The sequence below is a fragment of the Galeopterus variegatus genome, unplaced genomic scaffold, assembly GCF_000696425.1.
Source record: "Galeopterus variegatus unplaced genomic scaffold, G_variegatus-3.0.2 Scaffold1575, whole genome shotgun sequence".
NCBI lineage: Eukaryota > Metazoa > Chordata > Mammalia > Dermoptera > Cynocephalidae > Galeopterus > Galeopterus variegatus.
This window is the reverse complement of record NW_007727686.1, coordinates 170237-190128: the sequence shown is the minus strand read 5'-3', so window position 1 is coordinate 190128 and position 19892 is coordinate 170237. Positions and strand designations below refer to the sequence as shown.

Here is a 19892-nt window from a genome sequence, read left to right as displayed (position 1 = left end):
CTCTTTGAAATTATTAGCTCTGATCCTTTCTAGAGTAATAAAGATCTGATTATTCTTGGTTAATGTTCCTTTTAATTACAAAATAAATAGAAGTGCTAATGAACGTCCATCATCATTTTTTTACCAGAAGGGATATTGTAAAATGAATAAATGAAGAAATATATCACTATTCATCCATTTAACCTTATATATGTATATATATACACATGTGTAATTTTATACCTTAATTCTTATAGATTTGCTGTTAAAGTGTCAAAATTATTCCTTTATTATGAAATTGTTTCATGAAAAAGTTATGCAGGAAAGCCATAAAAGTGAGCTCTCTAGGTAAATGTGGTTTATCAATGTGATGAAAAACAATTTTGCTGTTTAACAAAACCCTTTTTATCTTTGAAAATTATTTTATTATATTATTCATACTTCTTTAACATGTTGTACTGCAACTTTCACATATCTTGGAGTTCATGTCTGTACATAAAATTATTTTAGATAATCAATGTGGATGCATAATGTTTTCTTATACGAATATACCCCAAATTAGCTTACTCCCTACTGATAGATACCTAGGTAGTTTCCAACCTTCTGCTGTTAATTATAGTGCTGTAATGTACATATTTATATGTATATTATTTTTCACATTTGTGAGTACCTTTGTATAAGTAAAATAACTGAAATTAGTATAGATGAATCAAAAGTGATATGCATGGACACATGGTTTTATTTTTCATGGGAATAAATACCTAACAGTCAAATCATATTTAGGCATGCATTTGACTTTTTAAAGAAATGACTGGGTCTTTTACAAAATCTCATATCATGTTACATTTCCACTAGATGTACATTTAAAGACATACATGAGCATTCATAGCATCCTTATTTGTAATTATCAAAAGCTGGAAATAAGCCAGATGTTCTCCAACAGATAAATGGATAAAGAACCTCCAGGATACCCATGAAATGGGATGCTATTCAGCAATAAAAGGGAACAAAATATTGGATAAATCCTAATAGCATTGGTGTATGTGAAAGTAATTATGCTGGGTGAAAGAAACCAGAAAAAGAAGGAAAAAAAATGAGCATACTGTAAAATTCTATTGATATACATTTCTCAGAAATGCAAACTAATCAGAAAGAAGATTAATGGTTGTATGGAGATGCAGGGATTGGAGGGGGATATAATAAAGAGGTGTGAGAAAAATTTGGAGGGTGATGGATATGTTCATAAGCTTGATTGAGATGATGACTTTGTAAGGGTGAACATATGTCAAATCTTAAATTTTACGTTTTGAATGTGTGCAATTTTTTGTATGCCAATTATACCTCAATAAAACTGTTAAAATACAGTCATATCACAGGGGTATGTTGTGAGAAAGCATCTTAGGTGATTTTGTCATTGTGCAAACACCATACAGTGACTTACACAAACCTTGACAGTATGTCCACTACACACCTAGGCTATATGGCAAAACCTATTACTCTATCATCATAAATGCAGTCCTTTGATGACCAAAATGACATTATGTGGTACATGACCATATATAAAAATATACTCCAGCACAAAGCAGAATGAAATAAGTTTTCCAGAGCACTGCTATTCAAAGCAACAAACTGATGTACTCTTTCCTGTAGATCTGCAACAAATTAAGGACATTGCACCAGAACATAGTGTGATGCCTTGTATTTTCATTGAGAGTCTTGCTGTGAGAAAACTAAATTAATAGAAATAAGCAGTCTGCTTAGTCACATGTTACTTATCTCATTATAGACCAACAGGAAACAGTGCACAGACCTGCTGTGATGTACAAATTACATGTTAGTAGGGCTTGGGAAATTGTAAAATAAATTTTACACTAAATTAAAATGCCATCTTTGTTATACGCTGAAAATGTTCTTTTTTTTTTTTTTTTGGTCCCCTCACAGCTCAATGTTTATTTTGATGAGTAAAAGTTAGAAATCCATAGTACAGGCATCTATCTTAAGAAGGAGCCACTAATAAACACAATATGTTTATAACTTTTAGAACACTACCTTCAGGTTGTACATTATCTGGAGTATTGTACATGTATTGCTTTGCATTAGGCTCTTCATATTATTTAAATTTATAAAATTTCTCTACATTGAGTCCTCACTAGACATTAAAATTGTTTTTGTTTGTTTGTTTGTTTTTATTTTTATTTATCAATATACAATGTAGTTCATTTTTATGTCTCTTTACCAATTCCTCTTTCCCCTCTCCTGTTTCCCCCTCCACACCATCAACATCATATCTGTTCACTTGTCTTAAAAAGTTCAAGGAATTGTTGTGATTGTTGTGTCTTCTTCCCTGCCCCCCCTCATTTGTTTGTATATTTATTTAGTTATTTATTTTTAGCTCCTACAATAAGTGAGAACATGTGGTATTTCTCTTTCTGTGCTTGACTTATTTCACTTAATATATTTTTTTCTAAGTCCATCCATGTTGCTGCAAATAGTAGTATTTCATTCTTTTTTTATAGCAGAGTAGTATTACTATTGTGTAGATATACCACAGTTTCCATATTCACTTATCTAATGATGGACATTTGGGCTGGTTCCAACTCTTGGCTATTGTAAATAGTGCTGCAATAAACATAGGAGAACAGGTATCACTTTGACATGATGATTTCCATTCCTTTGGATATATTCCCAGCAGTGAAATTCCTGGGTCATATGGTAGATCTATCTGTAATTGTTTGAGAAACCTCCACGCCATTTTCCATAAAGGCTGCACCATTTGTTAAAACTAAAAACTTCCAAGCATTTTCACATTTACAGGGTTTTGATCCAGTGTTCATTTTTCCATATGGGCCAACTGAAAATTTTTGTATCTTGCTTATATTCAAGAGGTTTCTCTCCTGTGTGTTCTTTTATGGCTTTGAACTCCACTATCACAACTAAAAACTTTTGCACATGCTTAATATTTCTATAGGTTCTCTCCACTATGCATTCTCATGTGTGCTATTAAAGTTGTCTGATAATGAAAGCTTTCCCACATTCTTTATTTAGTGTTTCTCTCCAATGTGAGTTCTTTCATGTCCTTGAAAGGAAGTTAAATGGTGGAAGGCTTTCCCAAATTTACATTGATAGTGTTTCTGTCTGGTGTGAGTTCCTTCATGTATTGAAAATGAACTAAAACAACTAAAGACTTTCACAGACACCTTACTTTTATAAGGACCATCTATAGGGTGTGCTATGAGGTATCTTTGAATGTTTTTGAGACAAATGAATGCTTTCCCACATTCTTTACATTCATAGGGTGTCTATCCAGTGTGAGTTCGTTCATGTGTTCAAACAGAACTGGAACAACTGAAGACTTTCCCACATTGCTTACCTTCCTTACATTCTCCTAACAAACTACAACATCTGAAGGCCTTACAACTTTGTTTACATTCATAGGGCGTCTCTCCAGGGTGAGACCTTCCGTGAATTTGAAGAGAATGACAATAAATGAAGGTTTTCTCACATTCCTTACATTTGCATAGATTCTCTCCATGTTCATGATATTCATATGATTTTTGACTAGTGTGGGCACAGATGTGCCTATGAAGGGGTCAATGACACATAAAGACTTTTCCAAACATACTGTTTTCACTCAGTTTCACTCCAGGGGAGTTTTCTTGTTCAGATGACAATCCAGAAACTGGCTGAAGGTTTCTCCCATTGATAGCCTTCTTCACTTTCACAGACTCTCTACCGCCTAACTCCTTACATTTTTCCTGGAATTTTTGCACCGATCTTCAATGTTCTAGTCTTCCCATTTTCTTTTCTATACAGGCCAGTTTCTGGAAGGTTAGCCACATGACATCTCTGTGGAGATTCATCTAGGAAGGATGCAGAATAGCCCACTACTCCAGAGTAAAGTTCACAGCCACATCCTCAAAGGTCACTGAGTCCATTTCCTGGAATCAGGGATGACCCAATGTCCTGCTTACTGCCCCTATGTCTCATGCAAGAAAAAGTGTGGTAGGGGCTGAGACTAAGCCACGTGGGGCATGCAAGAGCAGCTAGACTGTGTCTTAAGTGTCTCCCTGCCAGAAAGGAAGGTCCCACGAGAAAGTTGAATGTTGCTTCCTCCTGCAGGGGCTGTGCTTGATTCTGAAAATGTGGTGTATGTATATATCATATATATCATATATAATATATGTATGATTCTATTTAAAAGTTTATCTTGTTCCATTGATTTGTCTTTTCTCTCTTCATGTTCTGTAACAATAATATCCCAAATTGTAAAACAAAGTTTAATGTCATTGAGGGCTCACACATCTGTATTACTATTTTTTAAGTCATTGGCCATTCCTTTTGTTGTATTATTTTCCTCATTAGTGTTAAAATGAGTTTCTGTAGTTCCAAATATAAAACTTCCTCAGAGTTTTAGTGGGATCATATTAGCCTTTGCATATTGTCTTAGAGAAAGTTGAAATCATTTTCGATATTGAAATTTCAGAACAGGGTATTTTTAAAATTAATTTAAGTTTTCTTCTATGGCATTAACTGTGTTTTAAAATTTCTTCATAAAGATCTTTCATACATGTAAATATTACTTTTAGACATTTAATAATGTTCTTGTTATTAAAAATGACATCTATTATACATTTTCTGATATACTATATATTAATTCATTCATTCATTTATTCAACAAATATTTATTGGGAATGTATTATGTTTCTGGGACCATTTTTGACACTAGAGATAAGCCAGGGAACAAAGAAGGTGGACATGTCTTCACTCAGACAACATTTGGCACAGCAGAGCAACGTACACCATAAACAAAATAAACATCTTTGGGGGATGCAGTTTTATATAATCAGGACTGGAAATGGTTGACTGAGAATGAGAGCTTTGCTAAACAAACTGATTAAATGAAAGAGGTTGCCATCTAGATGTCAAAGGAAGACTATTCTAAGCAGAATAAAGAGTAAGTATGAGGCTACCCTATTACTGAAAGGTTTGAAGAACACTAAAATAAACCCATGTGGCTAGAACAGAGTGAGCTGAAGTATAATGTTGTAGTCGCAGAAGTAATCAGAGTGGTGATCATGTGGGAAACCATTAGAGTGCTTTGAGCAGAGGAGTAGCAAGAAATAATGCATGTTTTGAGAAGATCAATCTGGATGTTGTGTTGAGAATAGATTTAAGGTAGCAAGGAAAGAAACAGAGAAAACACTTATACGGTGATGAAATACTCTTTATAGGAGAACGTGATGGTTTACATCAGGATAATACTAGTGAGGCTGGTGGGAAGTAGTCAAGTCCTGTATATAATTTAAAGGTGAAGACCAAAATTTCCTAACAGACCAGTTATAAGAAGTGAAAAAAAGAGAAGAGTCAAGGGTAAAACCGAGGTGTATGTGTGTGCAATTAGAAGAACGATGTTACCACTAGTTGTGATGATGAGGACTGCAGGGTTTGAGAGAAATAACAGGAGCTCAGATTTGGGCTTGCTATGTTTGAGATTCCTACTGTGAATCCAAAGAGAAATGTCAGGCAGGTAGTTATACATACAGATCAGAAGGTCAGAGGAGAAGACTGGGTCAGAGTTTTCAGCACCTGGATGATGTATAAAACTAGGGGACCATGTAAGATAAACTAAAAAGGGAGTATAGATTGAAAAATGATCAATGAGCTGATCCCTAAGGTAATGCAAACATTTACAACTAGGAAAAATGAAGAGGAAGCAGAAAGATCACCAAAAAAGGAAATCACAAATGTAGATAGAAAATAAGCTGTGTAGAATGTCAAAAAATGCATTATTTACAAAGAAAAGTAATTGGTTATTCCAATTTCTTGCTGATAGTTCAAGAAGGATAACAAAAGAGCAATTACCATTGTATTTAGTAAAGTGTAGGTAACTGGTGACCTTGATCAGAGCAGTGTGGGTAAATGTTGAGGATACAATATAATTTTAAAAAATTGAAGACAAGTGAGACAATCTTTCCAAATATAAGTGACAGAAACTAGGGAGTGATTGGAAAGGGAAGTAGAGACAAAAGAGATTTTAATCTTTATGCACTAATGAAAATAATTCAATCTAGAGAGAAAAAAACATAAGATATAGAGAGAAATGGGAGAATTTCTTGGGAGGAAAGTAAGAGAATATGAAATCTAGTAAATATTTGCAGAGGTTGGTCCATCTAGGACCTCAGAGCTGCAATCCAAAATAGCAAGAAGAAAGGGTAGGAAAATATATAACCACAGATGGAGATGGATGCCTCTTAGTAATTAATTTAGCTATAAATTAGGAAGCAAGGTTGTCAGCCGAAGTTGAAAATGGGAGGAGTTTCAGAGTTTTAAGAAAGGAGACAATATGAAGCAATGAGATAATTAATGGTTTAAGAAAATAGAGTAAGAGTACTGGGCACCACAAAAGATCATTTAAGAGTATTGAGTACAAATTAGAAATGTGTCTACATGATTGTGTGTGCTGTGTTTCTTGTTTGTTTGTTTGTTTGTTTGCCAGCTATGAATATCTGTGTCAGGCCTGGCATGGGATTGGCAGAGTTGGATTTAACCAGGGTTCTATTTTATCTAATTACAGATACTGTTTTCTGTAAATGAATTTTGTATCTGACTGTTACATACTGAATTGTGTCCCCCCAAAATGCATATCTTAAAACCCTAACCCTCAATGTGACTATATTTGGAATTAGGGTTAATATGGTTAAATGAGATGATAAGGGTGGAAATTTAATTCATTGGGACTGTTGTCATTAGAAAAATAGGAAGACACACAAGAGAGCTCTGTGTGAGACTTAGAGAGAAGACAACAGACTGCAAGCCAGGAAGAGAGTCAAAGAAAGAAACCCTGATGGCACTTTGATCTTAAATTTCTGGCCTCCAGAATGGTGAGAAAATAGATTTCTTTGGTTTAAGCCTCTAATCTGTGGTATTTTCCTGTGGCAGACTTAGCTGACTAATACACTGGCTATGTAACTTAGAAGACTGGCAAACTATGGCCCATAGGCCAGTTGCCTGTTTTTGTAAATACAGTGTTAATAAAACACAGCCATGCCCATTTATGTACTTATCATTTATGGCTGGGGTTTTGCTCATTGTTTGTTTTGTTTTGTTTTGTTTTGTTTGCAAAGACAGAGTTATGTAGTTGTAACGATGACTTTATAGCCTACAGATTTAAACCATGTACTATTTGTACTTTTAAATAAAGTATTTGCTGATCTCTGATGTGTGTTTACATGTATGTAATGGAAAATGAGAGATTTTTTTTTAAACTATCTAATTTTTTTTATAGTTCTATAAATCACTTTTTAAGGTATAAAGCCAGGCGACAAAATAACAGACCTGTATCCTTTACTGAATTCATGAACTCATCTGTATATAGACACTTAACATCTTTATGGTGAAACATCAGTTTTGTGATCGGTACATGATTAGAGAGGAGGTGAAGCTGATCAACACTCAGGTAATTTGGTAACTTGTGTCCTTTAACACCACAGAGAATAGCATTTCTGAAATAAACCATATGCAATGCTGAACTAAGTTGGGTATGCATAGTCTCATAATGCAAGAAGCTAGAAAGGTGCCTGAGGCTAGCCTAAGGTCAAAGCCACTAAAGTGAACTAAAATTGTCAATGAGATTTTTATGATATTTTAATTAAGCTCATTCTGTCACAATGTGAATTGTAAATATGACCTTTAGTATCAAACCAATTTATTATGTGCATTTGGCATTTTCTCCATGTAATTTTTTTTTTTTTTTTTTTTTTTTTTTTTTTTCTTTTTTCATTCTCCATGTAAATTTTTTTTTTTTTTTTGTCTTTTTTCATTCTCCATGTAAATTTTTTTTTTTTTTTGTCTTTTTTACTGACCGGTAATGGGATCGCAACCCTCCGTGTTGTGCCCGCACAGGGGACCGGCAACGGGACCGCAACCCTCGGTGTTGCGTCCGCACCGCACTCAGCCAGTGAGCGGGAACCGGTCTCCACATGGGATCCGAACCCTCGGCGGGAGCGCCATCGCACTCCCAACAGGCGCACTTCTCCAGTGCACCACCGGGCTGGCCCTCCATGTAAATTTTTAAAGTGAAAAAAATAAAACTGTATTCCTCATGCTATTTGAAAAGTAAGGTCTTCATTGAGATCAGCAGTTTGGGTTTTTCTGTAATTTTTTATAAGAGAGGAAACTGAAATACACACTAATTTCATATTTGAAAGCATGTGTATCATAATTTGTTACATGTCCACTCTTAGAAATTAAGCCTGTAAGAACAATATTTTTTACTTAGAATTTTAAGGAGTAATCATATTCTTTAAAGGAACAATGAAGTAAGTAGACAGCACTCCTGATGATAACTTGATTTTATTTCATTTTTTTTTTCACTACAGAAATACCCCAGAAGCTTCTTCAATATTTTAAGGAATTTTTCTGTTTGTTTCCTATGTTCCAACTCACAGACTTTACTCTTCCCTAAAAAATTTGGAAAAAGAAACTATTTGTAATTTTTACTAGCAGAAAACTTCATAAGTTTTTTTTTTTTTTTTTTTTTAATGACTAAGAAGCCCTAAAGGATTGTATTTTCTGACCTACCATATATTTTCTTGATGAGGCAAATAAATCTTATTGCATAGAGAAGCTAGCATTTCTCTGTAGGGAAATCCCCATCTGTTACTCTACTCTTAGCACAATATTGCAACCAGTTTTAAAATTAATAACCAGAGAAAATAATCACATGCCTGATGACATTATTAAAACCTTCCCATTTTTCACACAGCATTATATTTTACATAATGAAACAGTACATTTTAAAGCAAATTTTATATTTGATTACATCGAATTTTTTTTTTTTTTGTCTTTTTTTGTGACAGGTAAGGGGATCGCAACCCTTGGCTTGGTGTCACCTGTACCGCGCTCAGCCAGTGAGTGCACCAGCCATCCCTATATAGGATCCAAACCCGCAGCAGGAGCACCGCTGCACTCCCAGCGCTGCACTCTCCCAAGTGCGCCGTGGGGTCAGCCTGACTACATCAAAATTTGATGCAAAATTGATGAATTAATACAATCAAAATGATGAGACTGTTTATAACATTGAACAATCAATCCATATTTCTCTCTAGTCATTCAGTTTATTTAGCCACACTCTTATCCATATCCTATGTTGTTTACAGGAAATATTAGCCCATGCCACAGCCTAACAAAGAGATTCCTACTACTGTAAATTTTTAATTTATTTTGTATATATATTGGTTTTGTTTCTCTGGAGAATCCTGACTAATTCAACAAGTTTATCACACCATTGAGATATCATCATCAATTCTTTATTTCTTTTTATTGGTACTTCTTCCTTAATGTGGACTTTTAAAGATTTGATAACTGTCAACCTAACTAAAGGAAGCTGAAGAGACCATTTAAATCATGTGATGACACTTTATATGCTTCTTGAAACTATTATATGCTATTCAGGCAAAATTTGTTTAAAGGATAAGTTAGACATGATCATCAAAACATAGCTGAATCTTGTTTATCTTGAACGACTTCTTTCCTCCAGTTTTCTCCAACAAACAATAGAGGTTAAATTCATGTTGCCTTACAAGAATGTTCTTTTGGCACCAGTCAATACATTGATTAACTGTACCCTCATAATCTTTTGTAAATTTTCTCTCTATATCTAAATCTTCACTGGTCTCTATCCTAATCTTTCCCTAAATTTTTCAGAGTACCACTTTACATTGGGAAAACTATTTTTTATTATCAACTCCTTTGAAAACATTGTTTTCTTTACATCTCAATGGGAATCTTGCTGTCTGTCAGTACTCCACGCCAAGACATTGGTTTTCCTTACAAGGATGCAAGGATGACTTTTTGATATTTACCAGAATTTCAAACGACACTAATTCAAAATTCTACTGTGGTACCTTCCTTCAATCTTTACAACTTGTTTGCTCACATATTTTTGACTTTATGGGTATTTTCTTTTGATTTCTATACCGTCCCTTTATCTATAATAACCATTTACCATTAATTTTTCATTAATTCCACAATTATTTATTGACTTCTATATACTCATTGTCATTTTGATTTACATTTCCTTGAAAACTAAAGATGTTTAGCATCTTTTCATGTGCTAATTGACCATTTGTATATCTTCTCTGAAGAAATGTCTATTAAGGTCCTTTGCCTATTTTTTAAAATTAGGTTATTTGTCTCTTTGTTATGGTGCTCTCAACATTCTTTATATATTCTAAGATACAAGTGACTTATCTTGAAAGAAATCTTTTCGTCCACTCTGTGGGTTGTCTTCTCCCTTTAATGATAGTCCTTTAATACACATAAATTTTTGACTTTGAAGTTCAATTTATCTTTTTTTTTTTAAATTGTACTTTGTGCATTTAGTGTCATATTTAAGAATTGTTTGCCAAATCCATGGTATCAAGATTTACCCCTTATTTTCTTTCAAGAATTTTATCATTTTGGTTCTCACATTTAGGTCCTCTTCAAATGGTCTTGGTACCCCTGCAGAAAATCAGTTGACTATATATATAAGAATTTATTTTTTCATTTTCAATTCTATTCCACTGATCTATGGTTAGTCTTTGTGTGGGGAACCAATGTCTTGATTATCATCACTCAGAGTAAATTTTGAAATTTGGACATGGAAATCCTCCAACTTTATTCTTCTTTTTCAAGATTGCTTTAGGTCTCTGAATCCCAATTCCACATGAATTTTAGAGTCAGCTTGTCAGTTTCTAAAAGGAAGTTAGCAGGAATTTTGATAGAAATTGCATGGAATCTGTGCACCAGTTTGGGGAGCATTGCTGTTGTAAAGTAGGTTTACTGATTACCAATCCCAAGGGAGAACTCCCATTCCATAGAAGTTAGAAAAAATCATCACAATGCCAGTCATCAGGAATAACAGTTTGACGACTTTAGCCCACTATATTTTGGGTTTCACTTTTACTACTTGTCTGAGCCTGGTGACACAGAACACTCACACAAATGACAGATTATATGAAGTAGACTTATTGCTTACAGACAGGCAGCAAGGGAAAACAGAAACCTAGGATTCGTAATGAACCAGTCCCCCCAAAGCTCAGGGAAGCTGCCCCAGGGTGGGTAGAATCTTGTTTGTATGTGTCCCACTTTCACCATAGCTGAAGGACTCTGAAAAGCAGCTTGAACTAGTGTTCATACCTGGGGAAAAGATGACATGCTGGGCTAAATCTTTGAAGGACATACTGTTTCTAGGGGGAACAGAAACAGAGCCCAGGCTGTTCCAGGCAGTTATTTCCTATCTCATGATGTTACATTCCCAAGGGGGACAGAAACAAAGCCAGGGCTGCTATTTTGGGAAGTTTCTCCCTATGTCAGGATGCATTCCTAGTGCACTCTACAGTTATTCTGAGAACTAGCAGCAAGAAGAAGGGAGAGAAGCTGTGTCAGTGAAGGTTACTCAAGGACCATCCTGCAGTCATCTTAACAATTTTAAGTCTTCTGACCAATGAACACAAAATGTATTTTAATTTTTTTTATATCTTTACTTGTTTTCTATGATATTTTATGATTTTCAGCGTAGATGTTTTACAATACCTTTGTTAAATTTATTCCTACCTAGGTATTTGATGCTTTTTGATGATATTTTGACTGGAATTGTCTTCTTGATTTCATTTCCAAATGTTCATTCTTAATATGTAAACATACAAATGATTCCATGTATTGATTATATATCCTGCAGCTTTTCTTAAATAATTTAAGATATGCAAATGGCCAACAGTCATATGAAAAAATGCTCAACATCACTCAGCATCCGGGAAATGCAAATCAAAACCACACTGAGATACCATCTCACCCCAGTTAGGATGGCAAAAATCCAAAAGATGCTGAAAGATAAATGCTGGCGTGGTTGCGGAGAAAAAGGAACTCTCTTACATTGTTGGTGGGAATGCATAATGGTGCAACCCCTATGGAAAATGGTTTGGAGGTTCCTCAAACAGCTGAAGATAGATTTACCATATGATCCAGCTATCCCACTACTGGGAATGTACTCAAAGGAATGGAAATCATCAAGTTGAAGGTATACCTGTTTCCCAATGTTCATTGCAGCACTCTTCACAATAGCCAAGAGCTGGAATCAACCCAAATGTCCATCATTGGATGAGTGGATACGGAAAATGTGGTATATATACATAATGGAATATTACTCAGCTATAAAAACGAATGAAATACTGCCATTTGCAACAACATGGATGGACCTTGAGAGAATAATATTGAGTGAAACGAGTCAGGCAGAGAAAAAGAAATACCACATGTTCTCACTCATTGGTGGGAGCTAAAAATGAACAAATTAATTCACCCACATACACACAAAAAAAAAACCGGGGGGGGGGAAGAAGATATAACAACTATACCTTTTTGAAGCTGTTACAACAAGCAAACAGAAAGGACATTCTTGGGGGGAAGGGGAGAGAGGGAGGAGGGAGGGAGGTGTCGGTGATGGGCCATAATAATCATATACATTGTATATTGACAAAATAAAAATTTAATGAAAAAAAATAAAGATTAATGTGAGAGTTAAAAAAATAAAAAAATAAATAAATAAATAAATAAATAAATAAAAAGAGATAATTTATTAATTCTAATTACTTTAGTGGATTCCTTAAAATTTTCTATATATGTGATCATTTCATCTGCAGAAAAAGATTGCTTTAATTCTTCTTTTCTAATCTAGCTGAATTTATATTTTTCTTGTCTAATTGCCCTGGCTAGAACCTCCAGTACAATGTTAAATGGAGGTGGTGAGAGCAGACACCCTTGTCTTTCTGCTGACCTTAGAAGAAAGTGTCTAGTCTTTCACCATTAATAATGTTAGCTGTGTGTTTATAGATGTTTTTTATCATATCGAGGATATTCATTTTTATTTCTAGTCTGTTGAGTGTTTTTATTATGAAAGAATTTTAGATGCTGTCAAATGCTTTTTCTGAATCTATTGATATGGTCATATGATTCTTGTATTCTTTATTCTTTATTCTATTGATATGATGTACTATATTAACTGATTTCTTCACATTGTACCACCCTTTCACTTCTGTAGTAAATCCCACTTTGTCATGTTGTATAATTTTCTTTATATGTTGCTGGATTTGGTTTGATGGTATTTTGTTGAGGATGATTGCATTCAAATACATAAGAGATATTGGTTTATAATTTTCTTTCTTTGGGATCTTTGGTTTTTGTATCAGAATAATACTAACCTCATAAAATGACTTAAGAAGCATCATTTTTAGTTGTAAACAATTTGAACTCATTTAAATGTGTAGTAAAATTTAGTGTGAAGCCACTGGTTCTTGGCTTCTTATTGTAGATAGGCTTTGATTACTCATCCAATCTCTTCATTTGTTATAGGTCTATCCAGATGGTCTATTTTTCCTTCAGTAGGCTGTTGTAGCTTATGTATTTCTAGGAATTTGTCCATTTTATCTAAGATATCAAATTTTTAATTTGTTGTTTTTTTCCTTCTGTATTCTTAAAATTGATACATAATACTTCATTTAGACAGCAGAATGTGTTGGGACTTTTCCCATACCACGCAATTCTTCAACACCATCTGGGGGTCTTATAATGCGATTCTTGCACTACTTACTTGAAGTTAGCATCAGATCCCAAAGGTTAAGGGCTCAGTCCCACAAAATCCACCCCCACACCCCCACACACACACTACCCACTTCACATACCAGAAGAAAGTCTGGGCCTCAGATGCCTCTCACTGGTTAGCTTTAAATTGGTGATTCCCACAACCCCATCTTTGGTTTCTATCATTCTCTAGAATGGCTCACAGGACTCAGGGAAATAGTTCACTTGTGTTTACCAGTTTATTATAAAACAATACAACTCAGGATCAGTCAGATAAAATAGATCCACAGGGCAAGGGATAGGTAAAGGGGTGTGGATCTTTCCTGACCTGTAGGGGTGAGCCCTCCTTCAAATGTTTAACATACCTGAAGCTCTCTGAACCCTGTAGTTCCAAGATTTGTATGGAGGCTTCATCACGTAGGCATGACCAATTATTAACTCAGTGACCAGCTCCTATCCCCTTCCCAGAAGTTGGGAACTGGGGATTAAAATTCCAAGCTTCTAATCATGACTTGTTCTTTTTGGTGACAAGCCCCCATTCAGGAGCCCACCAAAAATCACCACATTAGAACAAAAGACACTTCTATTAGCCAGTAAATCTCAATGGATTAGGAGCTTTGTGTTAGGCACAAGGGTCAAAGACCAAATATTAGAATAAAAGATTGTCTCAGCACCCCTATTTTCTCAGGAAATTACAATGGTGTTAAAAGTTGTAGGCCAGGAACGTGAGACAAAGATATTGATAAAGGTATAGATATTTCTTCTTATGAATCACAATATCACAGAATATATAGCATGTAGCCTTTTGTTATTGAATTAATTTATTCAGCTGTATGCAATTCAGTTCCCTTCATATCTTTTTGTGTCTTGACAGAGTTTTGGGGAGGCACTGAATAATATTTAGTTTCATAGAGGTACTACAATTTGTTTGCCGATTCACCTATTGAAGGATATCTTGCTTGCTTTCATGTCTTGACAGTTATAAATGAAGCTGCTGTAAAAATTCATATGCAGGTTTTTCTGTAGACATAACTTTTGTACTTATTTGGATAAATACAAAGGAGCACAATTGCTGGATAGTATGACAAGAAATTGCTTAGTTTTGTAAGAAACTGACAAACTGTTTTCAAAAGTGACTATGTTTTTGCATTCCCACCAACAAAAATAAGAGTCTCTGTTTGCTCTACATCATCACCAGTATTTGGTGTTATTGGGATTTTAGATTTTAGCCATTCTAATAAACTTGTAGTGGTGTCTTTTGCTCTTTTAATGTGCAATTCTATAATGACATATGATAAAAAGCATCTTTCATATACTTGTGTGTTATCCACATATTATCTTTGGTGAGGTGTATGTTCAGATCTTTTGCATATATTTTACTCCCCCCACCCCCCACCTAATTAGGTTCTTGGGAAAAGTAATATTTCATTATGAGAAAGTTACTAAAACAATTACATTTAATTGTGACACTATGAGCCAAAGAAGAAAAGATGAGAAATAATTTTATTGTGCATAACTATTTTAATCTTGATTTATTTCCAATGTAAATGTTGTCTTTACTATTTTGTGTTACTTTATCACTTCCTTCAATTTCATTTGATTTATTTAAAAGTTAATGTGTATGTGATTTTAATCCGAGCTCAAACTACTTTAATTAAAAATCTATTCTGTTATTTTAACATGTTCAAATAAAAAGTGACCCATTCAAATAAGAACATCCTTGATAAACATTGTATTAAGGGGTAATATTTTTTCTTTTGACATAAGATACTAACAGCAAATATCTTTGAAAATAACCTTACTAATATTCTTCTATCTAACCAACATTTATGAATAGTTATATCATAGGCTACTTAGTTATTAATTACAGTAATATTAATAAAAATACAAAAGTAACAGCCACAATTGTGAGACACCATCGTATAATAGTTAAATGCGTGGATTCTGGTGTCAGAATCTCTAGATTTCAATCCTGGACACATCTCTTAATATGTTTGTAACTTTGGAAAAATGACATAATGTCTCTGTACCACAATTTTTCCATCTCTAATATAGGAATGAAAGATGCTATTGAAGTTTAGTGTAGAAGCAGCAGGGCTTAATATGTTTCATATGAAGTTTATTATCTGTTGATTAAAAATAACTCTATGTCACATGAACTGATTTGTACCTAAAAAAATCCATGGTGCACTTAATTTTGAGATTAAAAAAATGAAGATGGAATATTGCCAGAAAAAAACAGCATTTCTAATGTGTAAAGTATCCTAGGGCTATGTGCACTCCAAAATAAAGGAAATGCTGTTGAAAATACAAACTTTGAGTGCATAGCTTATGAGAAAATAATCATAATCTTGGCACCAAGAGAAGAGTTGATTTAAGTATTTTGGGGGATTAAAATGATTGCTGACCGTGATTTCCCCCCATGTAGTAATAATGGTTTATCAAACAGAAAACATGGGTTATTATTCTAAATTCAAGACTTTTAACTGACTCTATTAAGCATTAGTGCTTTTTTTGTGGGTACTTCACTGGCATGTAAGATTAGAGTCAGAAAAACGGAAAAGGCTCTGTAGCAGCAGTAGCCAATTCCACTTTTTAAAATTGCTCAACAGTTCTCCATCGTGATCTCAGGGAAACCAAATATGCAGAACAAATAATCCACCCAATTAGAATTCATTATTAAAGAGTCTCAAGCAGCACTTCTGCTGATACGGCACAGAGCCACCTGCCCTAGTGCCTCATCATGATTTTGGAGTGCTTCTCACTAGCTGTGATATGGTCCTGTGAAAAGAAGATGGAATGGTGTATCCTGCAGTGCTATGTCATAAAGATTGCCAGTTATAATGAGGTTTGGAGAAAATCATAGTCTATTGTTTCATGGTGCTAGCTATACCATGAAACATTGAACATATAAGAGAGAAGCACTTTGGAATCATCCAAATAGTTCCTTTTCAAACCAACTGTGAGTGGCTGAGAGTAGGGCAAGTCATATTAAAGTTTTCTATCCAATACCTGGTGAAACTGCAATGAATACCAACATAGTCAATGCACAAAGTCTATTTCACCAGCAATTTGCTTTGGAAGTGCTAAAATGTCACTATTGCTTTTTATTCTCCTAGTCTTAAGGAGTTCAGTTACTTCCTTATTAGCACCAAATTGTGTGAAGTACACTCTTCTTATGTGTCACATTCAGAAAAAAAGGTTTTCTTCAAGAGTTTGTTGTAATCAGAACCTTTCCAATTTACTGTTACAAGATCCATTATGATATATTACCTGACTTTTATTTAGGTGTAAAATTTGTCAGAACCTTAGGTATCTTTTATGTTTTTATGGCTGAGGGTAGAAAGCACGTTAGAATACATTCACAGGGAACTTTAACGTTCAAGTGGTACTTTTTTAATAAGCAAGTCACTTTTATCCCACTTGCCCACTTATATTCTCCGATAGGTTTCATATTAGAATATTCTATACAATCTATAGAAAAGATATTTTCATAACTTGGATTTTCTGTACTCATAGATTTGTCTTCACATCACAATTTGGCAGTAAGATTATGTAGCCAACAGAGTATACTAGTGATTGCTTTTTTTGCAGCAATTTAGAAGGAAACTTTTTTGCATCTGCTATCTTTTCTACAGAATTCTGGGAGAAAACAAAAACAAAAACAAGACACATGGGACTCAGAAGGTAAAACTTACTGGCATCAGCAGAAGAAACGAGGATGGATCTTTTCCGTGTCATGAACACACACTGCCAGACAGCCATACACAGCACACTACAGAAATTACAGCGGGTGACATTTCTCATATGTGGGATAAGTTCTCATTCCAGCAGTTATTTATTTTTGATCTGATATTAAAATTATTATGTGCCTACATTTTTCTTTTGTTTCTATGCTATTATGAGATTTGAATTCTTTGATTTTAATAGTAATCTGCAATCATAAGAAATCACAATTCAGGTTAAAAATGAAGTGACTCTAAAGAATCTGGTGGTTCCTAGTCCGAGGATAATTAGTTATTGTATTTCTTACATAAGGAAGCATTAACAGTAACTATTGTTTGTAAAGGGGCTTATCAAATCTTAAATGTCTATCCATTTCCTATCTTCACCAGGGAGAGAAATATTCAAATATCTAAAAGCAGACCTACAAAATACTTATTTGGTGAGCAAAATTAAGACAAAAAAGTAAGTATGGCTAAATACTATTTTTATTATGTCTTTTTAATGTATATTTACCTATTTTTCTTAACAAAGTCAAATTATTTTGCAAAGACATTATTAAAACTTTTATTGTAGTGTATTACATATATAGAGAAATATATAAAAGCTTGTAATTTTTTTTTTTTTTTTTTTTTTTTTTTTTTGTGATCGGTAAGGGGATCGTTAACCCTTAGCGTGGTGTCGCCCGCACTGCGCTCAGCCAGTAAGCGCACCGGCTGACCCTATATAGGATCTGAACCCGCAGCCTCAGCGCTCCAGCACGGCACTCTCCCGGGTGAGCCACGGGGTCGGTCCACTTATGAATAATTTTATAAATATTTATAAAACAAACATATATCCTCCTACATTCTAAATGTTTCATAGACTTGCCTTACCTATTTAAATGTTTATCCACTTGAAATTTTATTGTGTGAGGTAGCAATTCAGTTTTATTGTTTCCATATAGAGATCTGATTTTGCCAGCACCTTTTATTAAAGTGACCAACTGATCACTGCTGCTATATCATCCTATCTCTGTCATAAATTAAGTGTCCGTATATCCATAGGTCTATTTGGGGAGATATTCATGACATTGTACATTTCAATAGTTTGCCACAGCTTATCAATTTCTACTTAAAAACTCTTCAGATTTTGACTGAGACCTAAATGAAACTGTAAATAAATTACAGGAAAAATGACACCATTATAATATTTTGTTTCCTAATCCATAAGGCCAATATATCTATGAATATAGGTCTTTCTTAGTGACTTGTTTGGAGATTTTTCTATATTTACATTCTCTATTAAAAATTTAAATATTGTGTATATATTATTTTTCATGGATTCTAATTTTTTATATCTCAGAACATAAATTTTATTTAATTCAGTCTGTGTCTCTTTAAATAAGTCTACATATATACTATTTTGTGTGTTCTTTACTCCTTTACTTATGTCAAGAATTCTTTTCAGGATTACTTTGCAATCCCAATGAGTTTTTAGGATTACATATGTGACTATATGCGTGTGTGTATGTATGTGTGTGTATAATTGCAGATAGCATAACATTCCATTTGCTTCTGGTTTGTCAATTTCACCACCATTTTATTTAAATATAATCTGTACTCCCATCCCTCACCCATGGCTTTTTGTAGGATTTTCCTTTTTCTTTTCTGTACTGCAGTTTTCCTCGTGCTGTAGTTTTTGTTTTTTGTTTGTTTGTTTGTGTGTTTTCTCTTTTGTATTTGAATTTGCTGGATTCTTGAATCTATCAATTGCTACATTTTCTCAATTATATAAAAAATTATGTCTTTAGCTGTTTAAACGCGGGCTTTGCCCCAACTCTCATTCTTCTCCTGCAATCGACTATGATTGGAGAGAGGACTGCAATCCTCTCTTCTATTTATATTTTCTTTTTCTCATTTGTGTATTTATTTTGTTTTGCTTTTAATTTTTTTAATTTTAACTTTTTTTTGGCAGCTGACCAGTGCAGGAATCTGAATCGTGACCTTGGTGTTATAAGGCTGGGCTCTAACCAACTGAGCTAACTGGCCTGCCCTTATGGGTTATTTTGATCTCTTTATGCTTTATTCTAGATAATTTCTAAGCTATCTGCCAGTAAATTAATTCTATCTTTTGATGGTCCAATGAGTTGCTAAATATGTCCAATGGGTTTTTAATTGGAAATACCATATTTTTCACTCTCTAGAAAAGTCAGTTTTAGGCTTATTTTTCTGTAAACTTTGTTCATACTTGTTTCTCTCCTTACACATGGTAAACATGTTTTAATAACCTGATTCCATTACTTATCTTTAAGAATATAGCTCTGGTTGTTGTTTGGGGAATGGATTGATAGTAATAAATTGAGATGTCAAAGAGGATCGACAGATTCTAATATTGATACACTTATGATTTTAGCACTATGTTTGACAAGGTACTCTGAAAAACCTTCTGCTAAACTACAACTTGATTATGAATATTTCATCATAGGGGAAATATAAACTACTTTTTAATAAATTGATTTGCTAGTGAGAAAATGAGTGAACTCTTCAAGAACAAAAAGAAAAATAATAAAACTAGCTGAAAATTAAAAGGAG

General features: G+C 34.0%; 1 protein-coding gene across 1 annotated transcript; it reads right to left on the bottom strand.

Annotated features, from left to right (window-relative positions):
- Positions 1-3020: 3020 nt before the first annotated feature.
- LOC103594541 (zinc finger protein 491-like) lies at positions 3021-14010 on the bottom strand. The gene is given in 3 exon segments (XM_008577768.1): positions 3021-3558; positions 3728-3839; positions 13962-14010. Coding segments are annotated over 3 exon segments (699 nt in total).
- Positions 14011-19892: the final 5882 nt, after the last annotated feature.